We start from the raw sequence: 18,501 nt of genomic DNA, 5'->3' as shown, positions 1-18,501 counted from the left end.
ATGGGAGCTGTAGTCCTCGCCGCTCACACATGCGCACCGCCCTCCCCTAAGCGCCCCACTCTCTCTCCCCTGCTTCCTTACCCGCTTGCGGCAGCCAGCCCGCGTTTTTCTCTGTCTCCCATTGGCCGTCGCCGGACGCAAGCTGCGTCCCCATTGGCTGGCTGCCACGTGCGGCTCGTGTTGCTGGGCGCGGGCGGGCAGTGGCGCGGCGGTCATGGGTGGGGCAGGGCGGGTTGGGCGGGGAGCGCGGTGTTCGGGGGCGGCCGTCGTCGTGGTCTGTGGGACGCCGCTGTCCGCTTCGGTGCCGCCTCGCCCCTCCTGGCTGCTGAAGGAACGGCAGGAGCGGGAGTTTGTCTTATCCATAGGTGATACGTGCAATTGGTAACGGGGGGCATTGGACCAGTTTTGGGGAACTTCCCCTCAGTGAGCCGCAGGGAAGGGCAGGGCAGTGTGAGGGGATAGGGAAGCTGTCCCGTCCTCAGAGCTGCCCTGCTGGGCAAGGATCTGCACTTCCTCGAGGTGAATTGGGGTAAGATGGTGCTGCAAAAGAGGCCGCTGTTTGACGGCAGCAGGCCCAGCATCTTGTGGGAATGGGTTATCCAACACGGACAGGGCAGGAGGTGGGGTGCCACAGTTTGAGGTTAGCAAAAGATCAGGGTTTAGTCAGAGCCTACAGACAGCATTCCTCAGGCAAAAGCCATCACTTCCCACTGTAAAACGCACCGCAGTGCTCGTGCGTTTCCTTCGCTGTACCCAGCACGACCCCCCATTGCGTTGCAGCCGCCGATGGAGGCAGCGGGTGGCTGCGGTGAGCTCTGTGCGAGAGCACGGCCCGCTCCCCAGGCACAGCCGCAGGAGGTGGAGCCCCGCGCCGCACGCAGACGCCTGGCACAGGCCCAGCACCGCGCAGTGCTGGCGGGACTCTTCAGCAGCCTGCAAGAGACCGTGCTATCCCAGTCAGACAGCCCGGCCTCCAAGGTGCGGGGCGGTGACTGCCTTTCTCCTATCTGTCGCTGTCATAGAATGGCTTGAGGAAGGGATCTCAAAGATCACTTCTTTTCACCTCCCTGATGTGGGCAGAGCTGCCACCCCTCAGGTTAGGCTGCCCGTGGCCCCATCCAACCTGCCCTTGGGCGCCTTTAGGGATGGGGCATTGTGTCTTAGACATGTGCTTCAGTTTATCCGTTGGGAACCCAAGGGGTGCCAGCATGTACGTAATTTTAGTCTGGGCAGATTTCCTGGATTCCTTCTGCTTTGCAGCTGCCAGCTCATCATGAGCAACTTGCTTAGCAGTCTCTGTGTCATGGGTTTATCATGTGGCTTGCCTGTGCTTTTCATACGGAATTTTTGTAGTTTCTTCTTAGCTGTGTTTTGGATGTAAATCAAGGGATCCTATGATTTAATGACCTTGATTTCACAGTGTTTTGGTAGGAAATTGGGAGGAGTGAGTTTAGGGACAGATCAAGTTAGAAGGAAGGCAGTAATTCATTCAGCATATAAGGTACATTCTGTATCCAATACGCTGAGAGAATAAGATGGGGAGGGAACCCTCGCTCCTACTGGCCTCTACTAAAATAAGGAACTATTTCTTTAAAAAAAAAAAAAAAAGAGGAAGAGGGAATAAACAAAAACACTACTAAAAAGTTGCATAGTATCCTGCTGAAGATAGGAGAACGACCATCAGGATTATTCAGCTCTGCCACCAACTCATTTAGATTGGTTACTTTCAGTTTTCCAGAGAGGTTAGTGGCTTTACAGGATCACACTTGTAAAGTGCCTCAAGATTCTAAGCATGCAAAGTGCTGCTGTCTGGGGCTGAGGCCCTTACCCCCCACGAAGTTCGAGGTAAGAGTTCAGTTTGCCATACTCTGAAGGAGATGCAAGTTAAGTTGAAGTCACCACAAGCTCAGAACTAAGGCCAAACAGATACTTGTTTTGTCTCATCTGACTGGATTGTCTTAATGTACTAATTCTTTGAGCTACTCTTTGATAGTATCATGTGCCCAAGACATGACTTTGGAGGTGAGGTCCTAACTGCAAAAGTTTACTCCTAATTCTAGTGCTTAGTGCCTTGCTGAAGTATCTGGTGTGAAAACTCTGCCAGAGAGACCTCCTGTCTGAGTCCTGGGTGGTCCCACTGATCCTATAAATCTAGGAGCAATTTTTAGATGGGTGTGTTGAAAGGTATTGGCCATATGTTCTTCGTTATGCTGCAATGAAGGAATGATATAGAGTGCTCGTTATTCCAGCTGACATCAGTGCAGCTGGAGTAGAACATGGCAAGGGCTTCTCCTAACAAAATTCTCAGGGGAGGTGAATTACAAATTCTTACACCTAAAGCTGGTAGACCAAGAGGACATGCAACAGCATGGTGATTCTGGACATGCTCCAAGAAGATAATGATCCAAACAAGAACAGTTGCTGGTAAAAGATGTGACTTAAGTAGAAAATGGCTGTGTGACTAGGCATTATGTACATGTACTGTACAACATATTTATATTTATCTTCTGTATTTAACTTTGCTCTTAGATCTTTCTCCTGTTCATAAGGCTACAGGTAGCTGGTGAAACATCATAGTCATTTTCTCAGACACGTGGAGATAACTGAGGGTCAAAATGAAGGAAAGAAATGAAGAAAGCAACTAAGTTTTGTTGAAACATGAATCCAGTCAGAGCAGAGAGCAATCAGTTCTGTTTTCTTTTTGTGTTTAGTATCAGGTTTTGCGTAAGGCTAAGAAATATATCCAGGAGCTGGAGCAAACCTTGAGTTCTTTGCTGAAGATGAAAGGTACTGTATGCAAGTATTTGCCTCAGATAGTTTGTTAACTAGAGGCAGATAGATGCGTGGCTGCTCCCATTAAGCATTAGACTTGAATGCAGCTTTATTTGTAGCACAAATGTCATCAACCCAGTAAGCACTGTCCCTCAGATCCACAGCCATTCCCAGCCCTCCCAGGCAGGGGAAGGATACAACTAACTTCTGCTGCCCTGAGCTGCAGGCAGGGTCCCCGCCTATCCCTGCACAGGCTGCATGCATAGGCTGGAGGAACAGGTGTGCTCCTTCCAGCCACAGCATAGTATCCATCAGAGCTGTCACACACCCTGCACTCCTCATCAAGCACAGCCGGAGCTGGAACTTCAGAACTGCAGGCTTTGGTCTGAGTTAGGGGAAAAGGAGAGAGAATCTGTTAAGAGTTTCCTCACAAAAGCATGGTAAATTGGAGCCTTTAGTTAAGAATCTAGTCCCATAGGAACAGGTAAGAGATGCCGTGGTTTGTTTTTGTCAGTTTTGCTTTCAGCTTGGCAGGTTGTCATGCACTCCATGCCCTCACCAGCATGCCTGCTGCTCTCTGGTGCTGCTCACTCTCTCTGGTGGCAACAAGAAGGATTGGGGGCTGATGGGTAGAGCCTTTGGACATGTTTTTATGTCCCTTCCAAGAATATGGTGCACTAGAAAAGGCATTGCTATTTGTGCAACTTGCAGTTCCAGTGATTTGTATCAATTACAGATCATAATGCTTAAAACAGAGTCCTCTGAACCCACATCTTTGGGTAACCCATAAAAGGCAGCCACAGGTAGGAGGAGTCATTTGGCAGAGAGAAATCTGAAGGCTTCACAAGCAGTGGGGTGGCTGAAAAGAGCTTTGAAGTAAATTTCCCTTCATACCTACTTGCATATATGTAAAACTCATACTACTGCTGAATCACAGGGTTTTTATGTGCAATTTGCTCACTACATGACAATCATGAAATGTTGTATTGACTAGTGCTTGTTCTTGTTGGGACTTCTGATTTGCTGATTGTTTTCACCATCGGTTCTGTCACACCAATGTTACAAAGGAGGACATCTGAGTTCCTCAACAATCAGAAGCTCCCAGTAGTGGTAGTGATATAGGAGAGGCAGAGGTGTTGCATCTCACATCGCTTTTGCCTAATGAAGAGTTGTGGCTCCTGAAGGACCAATTGTCAGGATTATTCTGCTTGATTGGGACTGAGGATGAGATGGAAGCCAAAGGCCCCACCAGTGTGACAGTTGCCTTTCTGCCAACAACAGAGTCCTTCAGCCTGGAGGATGGGAACCCGTCCAGCCTGGAGGAAGTCAGGGAAGAATATGTCAAGAGGCACTTCAGCAATCACAGGTAAGGGTTTAAACCAATCAAGGGAAGATGATAATACTTTGCATTTTCTTCCATCCCAGTGCCTCTTAGCCTGTTTGTCATTGTTACTGAACTTCCAAGCAGAGGCCTTTTATCATGATGAAGAGATTTCTTGTGGACCCCTGTAATCTCACACAGCGCATGAACAGTGTTTGTATTTCCTTTGCCTCCTATGCAGCTCGCCACAGACTTCTTATTTGCCTGCAGAGCAAAAGGATGGGGGAAAAGCTTGCTGGGAAGAATGGCCCTGGACCTTGGAGTGACCATGACAAAGACATTAATCCAGTTAAGAAGTTGTTCATGTGGCTTTTTTTTTTTCCTATGTGTTCTTTTCAGCACTGCGTCACCCGCGGAAGCTGTGAGTGAGAGTGATTCTGCCGTCTGGTATTTGATGCAAGAATGTGAAAACCAAACAATGGAAGAGGACGGAAAGCCAGGATTTATCCAGTACCCAGACACTTCATCCCCAGATCTGGTGGAATTTGAACGGTAGGTGCACCCCAAGTTGTCTTCAGGTTTTTTTTTTCACCTGTTTGCGTTAACACTGCATCCAGTCATTGCTGTACATGGAGCCTTGCAAAAGCCTTGTACCAGCAACTTTGACCTTGCTGGTGATGAAGCTGGAGCTGTGGCTGGCACATGAATGGAATCCCAGCATGGTATCAGCCCCCAGCTCTCCCTCACACTCTCAAGAAAGAGGAAAAAAAAATGTTTCAAGTGTGTCAGTCCCTGTTGGACGTGCTTTACTGCTGTCCAGTGGCTTGTAGAGTGAGCTGCAACATGCCTGTAGTGGTTCAACAGGCAAGTGGTTTTTAACCCAGATGGAATGGGAGTTTACTTGAGCAGTGTGACTTACCCAGGTGTTTGCCCCTGTGTGCTTGTGGTATCAGTATCAAGTTCTGTCTTCACGATGGGGCTGAGTTTGAGGAGGACAGGAATTGCTGCACCAGATGAAACCTGCCAGTGGCTAGCTGCATGTCTTCCAGGGGAGCTGCAGAACTGCAGGTAGGTAGATGTGGGCAGATATTTCCCCCTGCAAGTGATGATTGTCTTGTCTGGTATTGGTATGAGAATCTGGGATGCTGTTGTTCTTTCTGGAGATGGATGTTTAGCTCCTAGCACCTTGGAGTACTTGTTTGTAGGATCAGAGCAGCGTAGGACTGGAAGACACAAGGGAAAATAATGCAGTACTGAACCTGCAGTAGTCTGGAAGACATCAGAAAGTACTCCTCAATATGACTGAAACACAGAGAGAGAGAGAGAGAGAGGAAAGGAACATAAGTGCTTATGAGTGTGCCACAGCCAGAAGGTGCCGGTCTGTAACCATATTTAGGATTAGCCAAGTGCCTGACACAGGTGCTAAAAATTGGAGACCACTGCTTTCCTCTCAGTGGTCCATGTATTTTAATCTAGGATTTTAATGGTAAATTTTCTATTTTTTCAAAGTTATTGGTATCTTAAAACTGAGTGTTCATCACATTCTTCCCCCTGCTCTCAAATGGCACTAGCATGTACTACAGGGGTCATAGATGGTGATCATCCCAGACTTAAGAATAGGAGTGTGGGAGAAGCCACAGCTTTAGCTGGCATCCTCCAGAGCTTCACAGCCATAAGTAAAAACGTAGACAATTTTTAAAAATTATTATTATTTTTTGCTTTGAACTGGTGGTTTTTTTTAATAATTTTCCCCTGGGCTATTGAGGTTTTTCAACAAAACGAGACCGCAGCTCTGCCAGCAGGTGGCACCAGCCTACTGCTACTGCTTTTGCTCCTGTGAGATTTGGAGATGGTTGTAGTAAGGTATCATTTGAAAGACCTTGAAATGTGCTGACTGAGAATTTTCTAGGGGAAGTAAGCCCTACTTCATCAAAGACTGCATAATAGGGCCATAAGCACCTATATTTCCCCTTCTTCACTGATGAGGTGGACCACAGCCTTTGCAGTGCTGCTTGGATTCTTGGCATTTACCCTGCAGTTTTATTGCAGCCTGCACTTGAACTGTAACTAATTCTTCTTACAAAACCATCAGTGGTAATGGGCATGAAACAGCAGGGAGTCTTCGGTAAACAACAGCTTCTCAGTGATAAGTCTAATCATGTTATTTGGGCAGCATCAGAAATGCACTGAGCTTCTACGGAGAGCTACAGTGATGAGACTACCCAGTATTCCAAATGTGCAAATGTGCAAAATGTGGTTGTCTCCTTCCAGCTGGGAAGGAAATTGTTGACTCACGGTTTGTTCAAACTCAATTTCTTTAGCAAAGCAGTCTAGTGATGATTCATATTCTCTTAGAGAAACTCCAGATCCTTCATTTGGAGCTGGATGTTCAGAATTCTTGGTGAGTGCAATAGCTGACCTAACGATGCTTGCCTCCCTTACAATATTTTTGTGTCCAGCAACAGCAGAAAAACTTCAGAGCATGGAAATGGGAGTTTAAATATGTTTGTGTTTGCATGTGGAGTTTAAAATTTTCAATACTGGTTACTAAAACAAATAGTTATAAAAAGATGGAGTACTTTTTGGTTAATTTCTCGGGCAGCAGTTTGGTTAGCCAGGAAATGTGCTTAATTGGGACCTCTTCCAAGGAGACATTTTGTGCCCCGTCAAACTGAGAAACAAGGACTGCTCTTTATGCTCTTCCTTTTTACTCCTTCGAATACATGTTCTTTCATCTGAGGAGCTCTAATCATTTAATAAACATAAAATAACCTTCAGTGCTACTTTGTAAAGTAGACATTATCGTTCCTCGCTCACTGTGCCACACAGTACTAACAGAAGAGGCAAGCTCTTTCTGTGTTTGCATCTTCAGCTTGAAATTGCAGCATTAATGTTGAATTGCTAGTTTTACTGCAGAACTCAGTTCACTCACAGAACTCAGTCTTGGGAATGCAGTCCCTCAGATGTAGGAACTGAGTTCCCATATTCACACTAATCGGAGCTTCCAAGCCCACGGTACTGCCTTTCTATCTGCATGTATAGTACCTAGTACATCAAGGTATGACCTCAGCCAAGTGTTTTTAGAGCACTGCAGTGCCAGAAGTATAAAAAGTGACTTGCAGTTCAAGAGCCTCAGGATACAAAGGCAGGTATGCCAAATTTTAAGAAAAAGCAGCGTGAGATTTGCCTGTGTGATGAGTATGGCCTGCAACAGCCTGGAGCTCCTATTCTGAGGCAGCCCTGCTGAGGCTCTGGCTGGAACCTGTCCTTTGCAGATGAAATCTTGGCATAGCAGAGTTGCTAAATTTCTCTGGTGGTTTTGGGCAATGTTCAGTAATTGTATGAGGTCTCCGAGAGAGAAGTCAGTGAAGTAGTTTTGAATCACTGCTACTCCTTCCCCCCCTGTTGATGGCAGCAATTACATCACAGTCTTTCTAGATAATAACTACAACTGTTCAGCATAGCTGCTTTATTAGAGAAGACTATTGAGGTGACAATTCAATTGTTTAGCAACAAGTGTTGCACAACAGTTGCTTATCTGCAAAGATCAATCACAGTTCCACAATTCTGAGGTAATGCTAATTATATGCTTAGCTCACCTTCCAAGTATCAAGCAATCCTTCCACCCCAGGGAAGTTTCCTCAGCAGTTGTGCTGAGCTCAGGGTGGATCAGCACCTCTTCAGGAGCAGAACTCCAAGGGGCTCAGTTTCTCAGCTCAGTTGTATACAGTGTCTGTTACCATCCACAGTGCAGTGCTTTGCAAAGGTTCCTTGCAGCTGTAGGTCTTCCAAAACCAACAAGAGAAACTGCATCTTGTGCAAGGGCAAAGGTCATATTCATCGTACACTTTGCAATGGCAGCTCAGCACTGACCATGGCCTAGGCCGTGACCAAGTCAAACCTATGGTAGTTCTACTGTCATAGGATGCCTTGTCCCTCCACGCTGATTGACAGTAGTTGGATAGCTTGCTCTTGAGATGCTCCTTGTCCTTTCAGGTACCTGTATTTTTATAAGCACACAGTAGACCTACTGAGAGAGCATGGAATTGTTTCCGCTGAGGAGGTACCTCTCCCCGTGGTCTCCACTGCTATTTCACACCTCTGGCAAGAGCTTTCTGAAGAAAGGAGAGACAGCATCTTGCAGTACTGTAGCCAGAGAGATTTCCACCTGGGTCCTACGGATGCTTGCCAGGAGACTGCGTGTGCTGATGGCGATGTGAGAGACAGTGGAGGTAACAGTGAGGAAGCCAGTGGTTCCTTGGTCTCCACACCAGAAGAAGTAAGTGCTCAATAACACATATCCTCTGCCCCTAAAGCTCCAGTCCTCCAGTTGCTAATTGGCTCTGCAGCTTTTAATTAGAGAACATACAGTAGTTTTAATTAAGTTTTCCCAAGACCACTTGAATGCAAAAGTGGAAACAACAAACAGCCTTTGAGAAAATGTCTTGAATTCTCTCTCGGTAAGATAGACAGCGAGCTACAGGAGTGCCGTGGCAGCAATCCTGGCATTCTCTGTTGAGTTGTGGATTCCTGTGCTAAGTAACAGTTAAATTAGCTCTAACTTGCTGGGGGGGGGGGGGGGGAGCAAGAACAAGGGTTGTCCAGCTGCTGTCCTCTGCAAGTCTTCCATGCAGCACAGATTATCTGTATCCAGAAGAGATGTCCAGATTCTTAAGACCTGTCTGTTTTTGCCTGGTTGCTTGTTTTTTAATTTGTTGGGTTTTGATTTTTGCTTGTTTTTTTGTTTGTTTGTTATTAGTAATCAGAGCACTTAGTAGCAAAGATAAAGTATTTGTAGACCAGTTCCAGCAACACTTGGCTGATGACTGCCTATTCCATGCATTTCTGCAGGGCCAAGAATTCAGTGACTGCGTAGATGGGAGCATGTGAAAAAAGAGATTAAATAACAGCCAACTCTCCATAAATTGTTCCTGATTAAGCATTGATTGCTTAAGCAGTAGCTGTTCAGAGAAGTGTACAATGTTATTAGTTGCAAGGGAAGGTCAGAGATTCATCTTTAGCAGATTGTAAATTGCATTTACAAGCTTCTTTTGAGTCACAGGACAATTAGCAATTCAGACCACTGACCTGCTTAGGAAATGTCGTGGGGATGTTGCAGTACTTTCTGGCACAGAAGATGTGTGAAGAGCATGATGGCAGAGTGAACTAATGAGATTATTGGTCTGTCACAAGGAGAATCCAAACTCCTTTGTAAGACGAGTCATATACTGGAATCGGATTTATGGAGAATGGCTGGTACAGCTGAGATCTCCAGCTATAAACAACGCAACGGCCAAAGTCAAGTCTGGAAAGCACTGTTAAATTCATGTATTTACTGATGCTTTGGGAGACGTAAGTCTAATTCCTGGAGGCTGAAACACAGGGAACAGACTCATCTTGTGTTCTGAGTTATGAAATAGTTTCTCCTTATTCCTGTATCTGCAAAACCCTGTAGATTTCTGCAGAAGGAAACACTAGCCGTTAAATGGAAAGAAAAAAATATTGTACTTCTTAAGATTTCATTATTAAAAACTGTGCCCTAGGTAAAACTCTTTAAATACTGGATATGCTGACATCCAAAATGTTTTCTGTGACAGGTAATGCTTGAAGACGCGTTTGATGTTGCTGCTGGTTTCCTTGAAACAAATGAGACACAGGGATTGTCTAGCCAGAGGTAAATTATAAAACCTACCCTTTTGCTAGATAGAGTAACTCAATAGCTGGCAGTCAGTGCTCCCCAGCAAGTTTGCTGTACAGTAAGTCAGTAACTGAGTGTTCTCTTTTGTGCCTAACTTTTAGTCAGTGGTTAAAATAGTAGCATACAGCAGTTGTGCTCGCTGTAGTACTGCCTTTTAAGGTGGAAGAATGAAATGAGGAATGGGCATTTACAACAGAACCAGGAAGATTAGCTTACAGGAGTGCCCAGTAACTTTGAGACAACCAGGCACTTTTAGTAAGTGATTCTTCCTGAATAATGTAGAAAGAGTCCTGGATTCTGGATAAATAGATAAACTCTTCCAATTTTTTTTTTCTACTTTGCATAGCTTTCTGTCTTTTCAAATTACAAGATTTCTAAAGTTTTCCTTTTTTTTTCTCTCTCACTTACAAGTTCTGTGATGACCATAAGGCACTCCCTGGACAATTAACTACACTCTCACTTAATGAGACAAAAATAATCTCTTTTTTTTCTTTAACTTCATCTCTCTTAATCTTCTTCAAGTACCCTAATTTCATCAGAAAGAGATGATCAAGCTGAAGTGCGGTTGGCTTGAGCAGAAAGGTCAAAGAAACACAAGAGGGAATGGTTTTAAACTGAGACAGGGGAGGTTTAGGTTAGATATAAAGTTTTTCACACAGAGGGTGGTGACACACTGGAACAGGTTGCCCAAGGAGGTTGTGGATGCCCCATCCCTGGAGGCATTCAAGGCCAGGCTGGATGTGGCTCTGGGCAGCCTGGTCTGGTGGTTGGCAATTCTGAACATAGCAGGGGGTTGAAACTAGATGATCATTGTGGTCCTTTTCAACCCAGGCCATTCTATGATTCTCTGCGGGTCAGATCACAATTACCTAAGAAAGAACATGTCAGATACAAAACTAGCACTGCCTTTGATTTTCCCAGTAGACTAAAGAAAGAAAAGGTTTTCTCTTCAAGAAGAAAATCACCTTCTGATTCATCATCTCTTACATATTCTTGCTGCTTACTCTTGGTTAGATTTTTTTTTTTCTGTTTCCAAATAGTGTTTTTATTTTTTAATTCAGCTACTTATTTTTCCATATTTAGAGAATTCTTTAATGTGAATCTTTTCTTCTTCACTGTAATTCTACACTGCACTTCCAGAACAGCATGAACAGAAATAAGATTGTTCTGGCAGTTCATCAAAATATGTTTATATTGTAAAGCTTAACAAAACATGTATCCATTAAATTACATTTATTAGGTCGTAACTGCTGTTTGTTTTTGAAACAAGGAAAAGCAAACTTTGTTAACACTGCAAATGTATTGGCATCATCTGTGCAATCTGGTTTAAGCCCCAGATTAGATTAATATTTCAGTAGTCAGCGTTTGTCATGTGCCCTTCTTTTTTTCTATCACCCTGTGCTTTATAGTTCAGGACAGAGGTATGCTGCAGGGATATGTAAGATCCCAGGGAGAGCATAGAGGTGAGGTCCAGAGTGAGTATCTGACCTTAATACCAAAGTTACCGATCACCTGAGTACAAATTTGCCAGGAAACAGCTGATGTGTGATTTTGTGACCAAAAACTTTGCAAAAGAAGTCAAAGTTGCTTCTTGGAACAACCCAACAAAATACACTGCCAAATGGCCATTTCTGCTCTCCATTATGATGCATGTGTACCTTTCCTTAGAACAGTGCTATTACAGCTGTAGTGTATTAGTGGATCTCTGTTGTGGTAGTGGTTTCTTACACTGGAGTTCTCAGTTCTTAGATATCTTTCTGCACTTGTTAGACAACATTTCCTCATTACACCTCCACTCCTTCCTGTCTTTTTCACCTATTGTCTTTCTTGTCAGATTTCTCATGGAAACAATTTAAGTATTCTGTAATTTGTAAGTAAAATGTGAAGGAGAGAAAGTGAGGAGGAGGAGGAAAAGAGAGAAGAGGAAATTAAATATAATTTCTTGTTCCATTTTCAGCTCTTCATTTACGAGCGGCATTTCTGAAAATCCAGAGGATGACCACAGACTCTATCTGCAGATCACTGACTTCCTAAAAAGCCTTTTCTTTGCTAATACACACTTCTGCCAGGTAAGCTTTCCTAGGGGCTCCTTACAGAAGGAGCAGCGTATTTCTGTCACTGTCAGAAAGAGATTTCCCTTGCTTCAGATCATAGTGTCCAGAATCATTAAAACAAGAGCTTAGGGTTTATTGCTTCAGATGTCATTCTGCAAGTCCATAACCCACCCTTTGCCTCTTGATTCTGAACACAGTGGGACCACCCTGTGCTTTGTCTTGGTGCCAGCTTCCCTACCCTGAGCCCTTGTTTGGCAAGCCTTGAGAGTGGGCAATTATGCTCTTGAAAGAGAACAGCTCTTAAAAGAGAGCAGCTGCTGTGCTGTGTCTTAACTTCAGCTTACTGGTGCAGATTCGCTGAGCCAGAAATCATTGTGTTTGCAGTGTTAGTCCTCCTGTTCTTGTCCTATTACCAAGAAGGTGTCTGAGAACTTGCACATGGATACAGGACCAAAAAAGAGAGATCACTCAGCAAGAACATGCTTATTTTGGCTCAGATTGTGCCTCTACAATGGCCACTGTTTCTCTATGTTCTGCTGTCACCTGGCTTCCACCCAGTCTGTTACTTGAGCAGATTGTCCTTTAAAGAAAATGGAATATTTGTGGTGAGGGATGGTTGAGACAACAATCAAACAGAACCCAAAACAACAACACAAAGAACCAGAAACCAGTGCTGCACCACTGTCTAAATCTATCGCAAAATGATTTCTGCATGTCACTTGGTTCATACAATCTCCTGGAGACCTTAGCACTAAAGGAGGTCCTGGGGGTGACAGCAGGCATAGCAAAAGTATTAAACAGGAGCAGTAGGACTCTTCAGCAAAAATGTCTGGGGGTGACATGAGAAAATTTTGATCCTAAATGATTTGGATTTGGTACACAGAATGATGATCCATTGCCTCTTAACACCAGAACTAGACAGCATCCAATGAAGTGAACAAACAGTATATTAAGAAGTTGCAGATTACCAGAGTTAACTCGCCAGAGATGAGTTGACTGATGGTTAATAAATCTGGACAAAGATCCAGATATAATTTCATATGCAGAACATCCTCACAGCACAGTGTGCCAGAACGAAGGAGCATGTATTAGGGAGACAAAGCACACTGCATGCAAAATACTTGCACATCTACTCCTGGTCATTGTCAGAGACCAAACACTGATTTACGCAGCCATTTGGTCTGTAAATAACTGTTCTGCATAAAAACAGGGCTCTTTCTGTGTTTGTATAAATGACTGTGAAATGAAGATGCCTACAAAAGAAAGAATGACATAATGCAAGGTACATGTTTTCCAGCTGTGAATGGCTAAGTGCTACTTTTGCCCTCTGCTTGGTGCTGTATCACTGTGTGTGAGCCCAAGCCCATCTTACAGCTCTTAGATAAAGTGGTGTAGGTGGTAGTGAAATGCTGCAAATTGGAAGCTGAGCACTTTTTTTATTCAAGAACTTTGAATTGTCTGTGATAAGACAGTAAAAAGGGAGCGTGAGCAGAATTTACCGAGACTAAATAGTCTGCAATAATGCAAAGATCACAATCTGTTTTGGTTTAGATAACTGTGGTACAGCACATCTAGAGTCCTGCCAAGAAGCAAGAAAATTTGACTGACAAATTTTTGGTTTTGAGAGCAGAAATTCAGCTCTACCTCTGAGCAAATAGTTTGGAGACAGTTATGGAAGTGCAGCTGACTGTGTCTAGGAAATACTCCAGCTAGTTTGAAACACTACCTCAGGCAGCAGCAGACCTCGGTGTAGGCTACACAACTTAACCCAGACACTGGGTTACTCAGTGCACTGAAGACTCCTGGACTTGTCCTGAAGAGGAGACCTTCTTGCTTATCCTGTGTGTGTAACCAAATCCCTGCAGACCACTCTCTCAATGCAGTATTGATACAGGTACATTTGCCCAAGAGTTTGGGCAGTGCTGGTGGTGTAATTATCCCAAAGATTAAGTGGTGTCCTGATGCACCGTGCACACATGTGGTAGATGATGAGATGGAAGCAAGCAGCAGGTACTGTACTTAGAGGCAGGGCCCCCAGTGTGTGCCTGACTGATGTGTGAAAGGCAGCCTCTGTCCCTTCCATCTGCAGAGCTGGTGAGGTAACAGATTTTTTCTTGTGGTCATTACATGCCAGTTCGGTGTTAATGCCATTTGAGATTAACTGTCCAATTACAAAGCACTGCTGTTGGATTGTGTACATTTGCTGTTTCATAGTCTACGGACGCAAACATTTCTGTGTCCTGGACTTTGATTGCTCAAAGCCACTTATGCTCTGTAAGATAGTCAAGAAAACCATTTCCCTCTGTTGCTAAAAGAGCAGCAAAGCCTGAAGACAGTGCAAGTTAGAGGCTCAAGGAAGCTCGCGTATCTTCAGAGCTTGTTATTTGATGTGCTTGCTACCGTGATCTAAACGATGTAGATGGAGGCAGGGTGAAGACCTGTGATTTTAGAATGAAATTAGTTGAGAATCTGAGATATTCTTCATCAGGCACCACAAACAGTTGACTGAGAGGTGCTGGTTGCTGATTCAGAGCAGAAGCAGGGCTCATGGCAATTTGAAACACAGTCAACTCTTGTGGTTTTTAACCTTATCTGGCTTTGGGGTGGTTTCAGGAAGAAGATCTTCAGTTCGATTATGAGACTGTAATGCTGAGGTGCACGGAGACCTTTGACGACGAAGATTTATAAGTAGTATCCCTGTTTGCCAATGTTTTGCCAAGCATCACTGGATACAGCAGGCATGTGAAGAGATTGTGCCTCTTCCAGAGGAACATCTCTCCAATCAGAATGGGGAGACACTGTGTTGTGGTTTGTTATTGTTGACTTCCCTTTCCTCATCAGTGCTTCATAACTTACCAGTTGAGTAATTTTTACTTTTAAACGTTCCAGGTTTAAAATATTTATAAAACCTAAAGGAAGAAATATTTTTCTCTCTGACTTTTTAATGCTTAACCTCATTTCACAAATACACTGAAGCAATTCAGTGACCTTGCCTAATGTGAACTGTGGAAGAGATGCAGAGAGGACATGGCAACCTACACACTCCAGACTGCTACCTACAAAACTCACAGCGTGCCTCCCAGCATCCTGGCAGTGATTGCTTTCCTCTACAATTCTTTAGCCAGGGCTGGAAACAACAGAGGAATTTCTTCACAGAGAGTGACACGAGGACATTCCATATCTATGAGGACAACTGTAGTGGTCACCCACTCCTGAATCGCTCAGAGAGATGCAGATACAATCACAAACTGTGGATTATTTTTGTAAAGTGTGTAAAGTTGAAAGAGAACAAAGCCCCCTGTGCTGTTCTGCTGCATCTTGTTCTTTGATGAGTAGTACTGCTCAGATGGTGTCTTGAAATTAAAAATGCATTGAAGTTAAAACAGATCATTCACATCTCTGAGCTGTCATTAGCAGCTTTCTGCAGACTCGGCCAGTGTTCTGGCAGTGGTTATATTGAGGTCTCCCCCCCTCCTACTTTCCATCTCATTTTAAAGTACTATGCATATATTGCTTTGGAGGGTTTGGGTTTTGGGACACGTGCTGGTTGTAACATGTACGGGTTTTTCAGGAGATCTGAGGCCAAATCATTCTTTCCTAAAGGAAAGAATACAAGAGACAAATGTGTAAATGTTTGCATGAAATGTCCTGTGTGCTCTTTCTTACCATTCTGTAGTTTTGTGGGAAAATGTGTAAGTTTCTCTCAGTGTGGAATCTTACAGCTTGCTGCCATCTCCAGTTCATTTGCCACATGACATCTGGTCAGTTTTGTTACAAAAACAAGCCTTTCACTTTTCCACCTCAGTTACTGCATCAGTTGAGGTCATATTTGGCAAACCTGTAGGAGAGCCATGTGAGTAGATAACACTGAAGGATTAACAACCTTATTTTTATTAGCTCTCAATCCCCATGCTTTGAAGACCAATCCAGGACAGAATTAAGCAGCAGAAATATTGCATTTTCAATCGACTTTCAGCCTGTCATGCACCAGAGGAGGCAGTTCTAGGTGGTCACCATGGTATGTAGATGCATTCCCTTGATCATCACATGGGAGAGCTTCTGATGCTTCACCAGGAGAATTTTAGGCTTGAACACAAACATGATCAACAGTGTGTTCAGGTAGTGTGAAGGTAAGAAATAACTATTCCAAAAGATGGAGAGGATGAGGAACACATTACTTTGGTTCCTCCTGCGGCATGACCAGTTTGCAGGATGCAAGCCTGTGTCACATGGGAAGGCAGCCTTCTCGTGCAGAGCCAACACCACCCAGCCAGAGGCTGAGCTGCCCCGGTGTGCAAAGGCTGCTCTGCCTTGGCAGGGAAGCAGCCTTAATTCCTGAGCATAGTATTGCTGTGTGTGCACCGGCACCACATTGTTCAGTGCTCAGTGGTTGGTCTTGAAACTTCTTATGAAAAAGTCTGGAAAAGGGCAGCAGGCTGCTGGGGCAGAGCAGTGGGAAGGAGGAGGAGTTTGAGGCAGAAGGGCAGCAGGGAGGGAGCAATGGCAAACCTGAAAGCAGCCGCGGAAGTGAGGGTGTTGTGGAGGCAGACCTGGACGAACTGGACAGAATGAGACCAGGTGCATTACAGCTGTGCTGTAGTGCAGCAGCTTCTAATACACAGTCTGATCCAGCGGTTGGCAGCCCTGCCCACAGCAGGGGAGTCAGAACTGGATGATTGTTGAAGTCCCTTCCAACCCAAGCCATTTTATGATTTTTATCATCACAACACTGTAAACGTAACAGAGCAGCTCCCATCACTGCCCAGTTCACATCTTGTTAGAAAGCTATGAAAATGAGCTGGTCCAGAGCCAGTGTAACTAGGTACAAGCATGTATCCCTCACCAACTCTCTCTAGCTTGAACAGCAGGACTTGCTGCCTGCACTTTGGCAGTTCACTGTGTGCACTTCTGTAAGCTGCAAGCAGAATCACTCCACACTGCCTGGCTTCAGCACATTTTGAGGAGTAAACAGGAGCAAAGGGTAACATGGGTGGCAGATTGCTGTTCCCAGGCAGTCCAGAAAAGCCTTCAGGTGTTCAGTTTTGCACCTGAGGATCCCTTGATCTTTCACTTATCAAGGAGCAAATAAACAGAAGCTGCATCCTGTGGTGCAAAGTCAAAGCTGTTTCCAAAACTCAAGTGGCCGTATGCAGCCGGCGGGGAGTGGTAATCCTGCAGCCTCATCCCTGCCTACTTCATTTTAGAATTTAGACATGTCTCTCTGAGTAAAAAAAACAGACAGGCATATAACAAACACTCTAAAGGAGAAATTTCAAAGGGCAGTTAATAGCCTGAGCTTGAAACGGGGACAGAAATAGCTTCTGAGAAATGCCTCGAGCATCATCAGCACCAGACACAGCACTGCAGTCTGTGCTGCCTGGGCTTTGTGCTGTGCTGCAATGAAAGACGGGCCCTACTCATGCTGTGCCCCAGGGAGCTGGCAACCAAGTACGGGAGGAGGGTGCAGACATGGCAGCAGGGTGGAAGTGCAAGATGTGGTCATGGTGCCTCATTCATCAGCCGCCATCTTGCTGCCATTAAACCATTCCTGCAGCATATGCTGGATCTGGCCAGCAGCAGCCTGACAGGACATGGGGACAGGGTGATGCAGATTAACTTATGCTTTCTCACATATGCTGTGACACAAGTAAATCTGAGAGTGATGTGCAAAACCAGGGCTTATCTGCTAGATCTCCTGGGGATACAGGCTATCAGTAAATGAGCTTAGAGGTGTGGGCGACACTGGAGAATTAAGGCAGTGTCAGAGCTGAGATGCCCAGGACCTCTGTAAAATCCCACCTGGGCAGGAATCAGGCATAGTTAAATATGCAAATCATTTTTTTTGTTGTTGTTCCAAAGACATTCAACCACAGTCCTGAATGGAGGCCCTCAAACTTGCTAGTAACAGCAGACTACCAAATTGTTTCATCTTTGAGGATCCCAATGTACACAATAGACTGATCTGTTCAGACTTACTCCCAGAGACAAGACAGCAGTACAGAATCACAGAATTATAGAATCGTTTAGGTTGGAAAAGATCCATAAGATCAACTGCAGCCATCACCTAGTACTACCAAGTCCACCAATAAACCATGACCTTGAGTGCCATATCCACACATTTCTCAAATACCTCCAGGGATGGTGACTCCACCACATCCTTGGGCAAAATACGCCCCTTAACAGTAAAAATAAGCAACATACCACTAAATCTGGGACCAAAAACCCAGATTGTAGTAGGCATGAGGAACAAAAGGTTTTCATTGAAACCACACAGATTTTGCTGAGATGAAAGGGTTAAGAAGAAACCATATCACAGGCTTCAGCTGTACAGTTCAGAGTACAGAGAAGATTGGGTCAGACTTTTCTAAGAAGGCAACAGTGTTGAGGCAACAGACACAAGTTGATGCACTGGAAATTCCAGTTAGATGTGAGGTAAGCTGTTTCTCACCACAAGGGTGGTCAAACACCAGAACTGGTTGGCTAAAGCAGCTGTGACTCTCCAGCTATATAGTTCGACTAGACACTGCCATGTGCCACCTGATCTGAGAGGAAGGGTTGGCCCACATTACTTCCAGAGGTCCTTTCCAACCTGAATTCTCTGTGATTCTTTGAATACAACTTGCCTCTCACTATGGAAATCAACCCAAGAAATATCA

At 44.7% G+C, this 18,501-nt stretch overlaps 1 protein-coding gene across 5 annotated transcripts; it reads left to right on the top strand.

Moving 5' to 3' along the window:
* The first annotated feature begins 226 nt into the window (after window positions 1–226).
* Window positions 227–15,232, top strand: STRA8 (stimulated by retinoic acid 8). 5 transcript variants are annotated; one of them, XM_085224061.1, is made up of 9 exons: window positions 230–365; window positions 1,731–1,845; window positions 2,712–2,787; window positions 4,054–4,138; window positions 4,493–4,645; window positions 8,090–8,372; window positions 9,691–9,767; window positions 11,749–11,860; window positions 14,459–15,232. In XM_085224061.1, the coding sequence occupies exons 3-9, from the start codon at window positions 2,781–2,783 to the stop codon at window positions 14,531–14,533; spliced, it is 792 nt and encodes a 263-aa protein (XP_085080187.1). In that variant the 5' UTR covers window positions 230–365; window positions 1,731–1,845; window positions 2,712–2,780; the 3' UTR covers window positions 14,534–15,232. The 5 variants fall into 5 exon arrangements, with proteins under 5 accessions (XP_085080177.1, XP_085080171.1, XP_085080199.1 ...); XM_085224051.1 differs by lacking the exon at window positions 1,731–1,845 and having other exon boundaries at window positions 227–529; XM_085224045.1 differs by lacking the exon at window positions 1,731–1,845 and having other exon boundaries at window positions 227–978.
* The last annotated feature ends 3,269 nt before the right edge of the window (window positions 15,233–18,501 follow it).

The sequence above is a fragment of the Meleagris gallopavo genome, chromosome 1, assembly GCF_905368555.1.
Source record: "Meleagris gallopavo chromosome 1, MGAL_WU_HG_1.1, whole genome shotgun sequence".
Taxonomy (NCBI): domain Eukaryota; kingdom Metazoa; phylum Chordata; class Aves; order Galliformes; family Phasianidae; genus Meleagris; species Meleagris gallopavo.
This window is presented reverse-complemented; position numbering and strand designations above follow the sequence as displayed.

What these genes read in the sequence shown, in the direction of transcription:
- STRA8 (XM_085224045.1), top strand. Translation starts at nt 787, where the DNA reads ATGGAGGCAGCGGGTGGCTGCGGTGAGCTCTGTGCGAGAGCACGGCCC. An exon ending in GATCTGGTGGAATTTGAACG is followed by an intron (nt 4,646 to 8,089) that starts GTAGGTGCACCC and finishes TTGTCCTTTCAG; the next exon opens with GTACCTGTATTTTTATAAGC. An exon ending in TGGTCTCCACACCAGAAGAA is followed by an intron (nt 8,373 to 9,690) that starts GTAAGTGCTCAA and finishes TTTCTGTGACAG; the next exon opens with GTAATGCTTGAAGACGCGTT.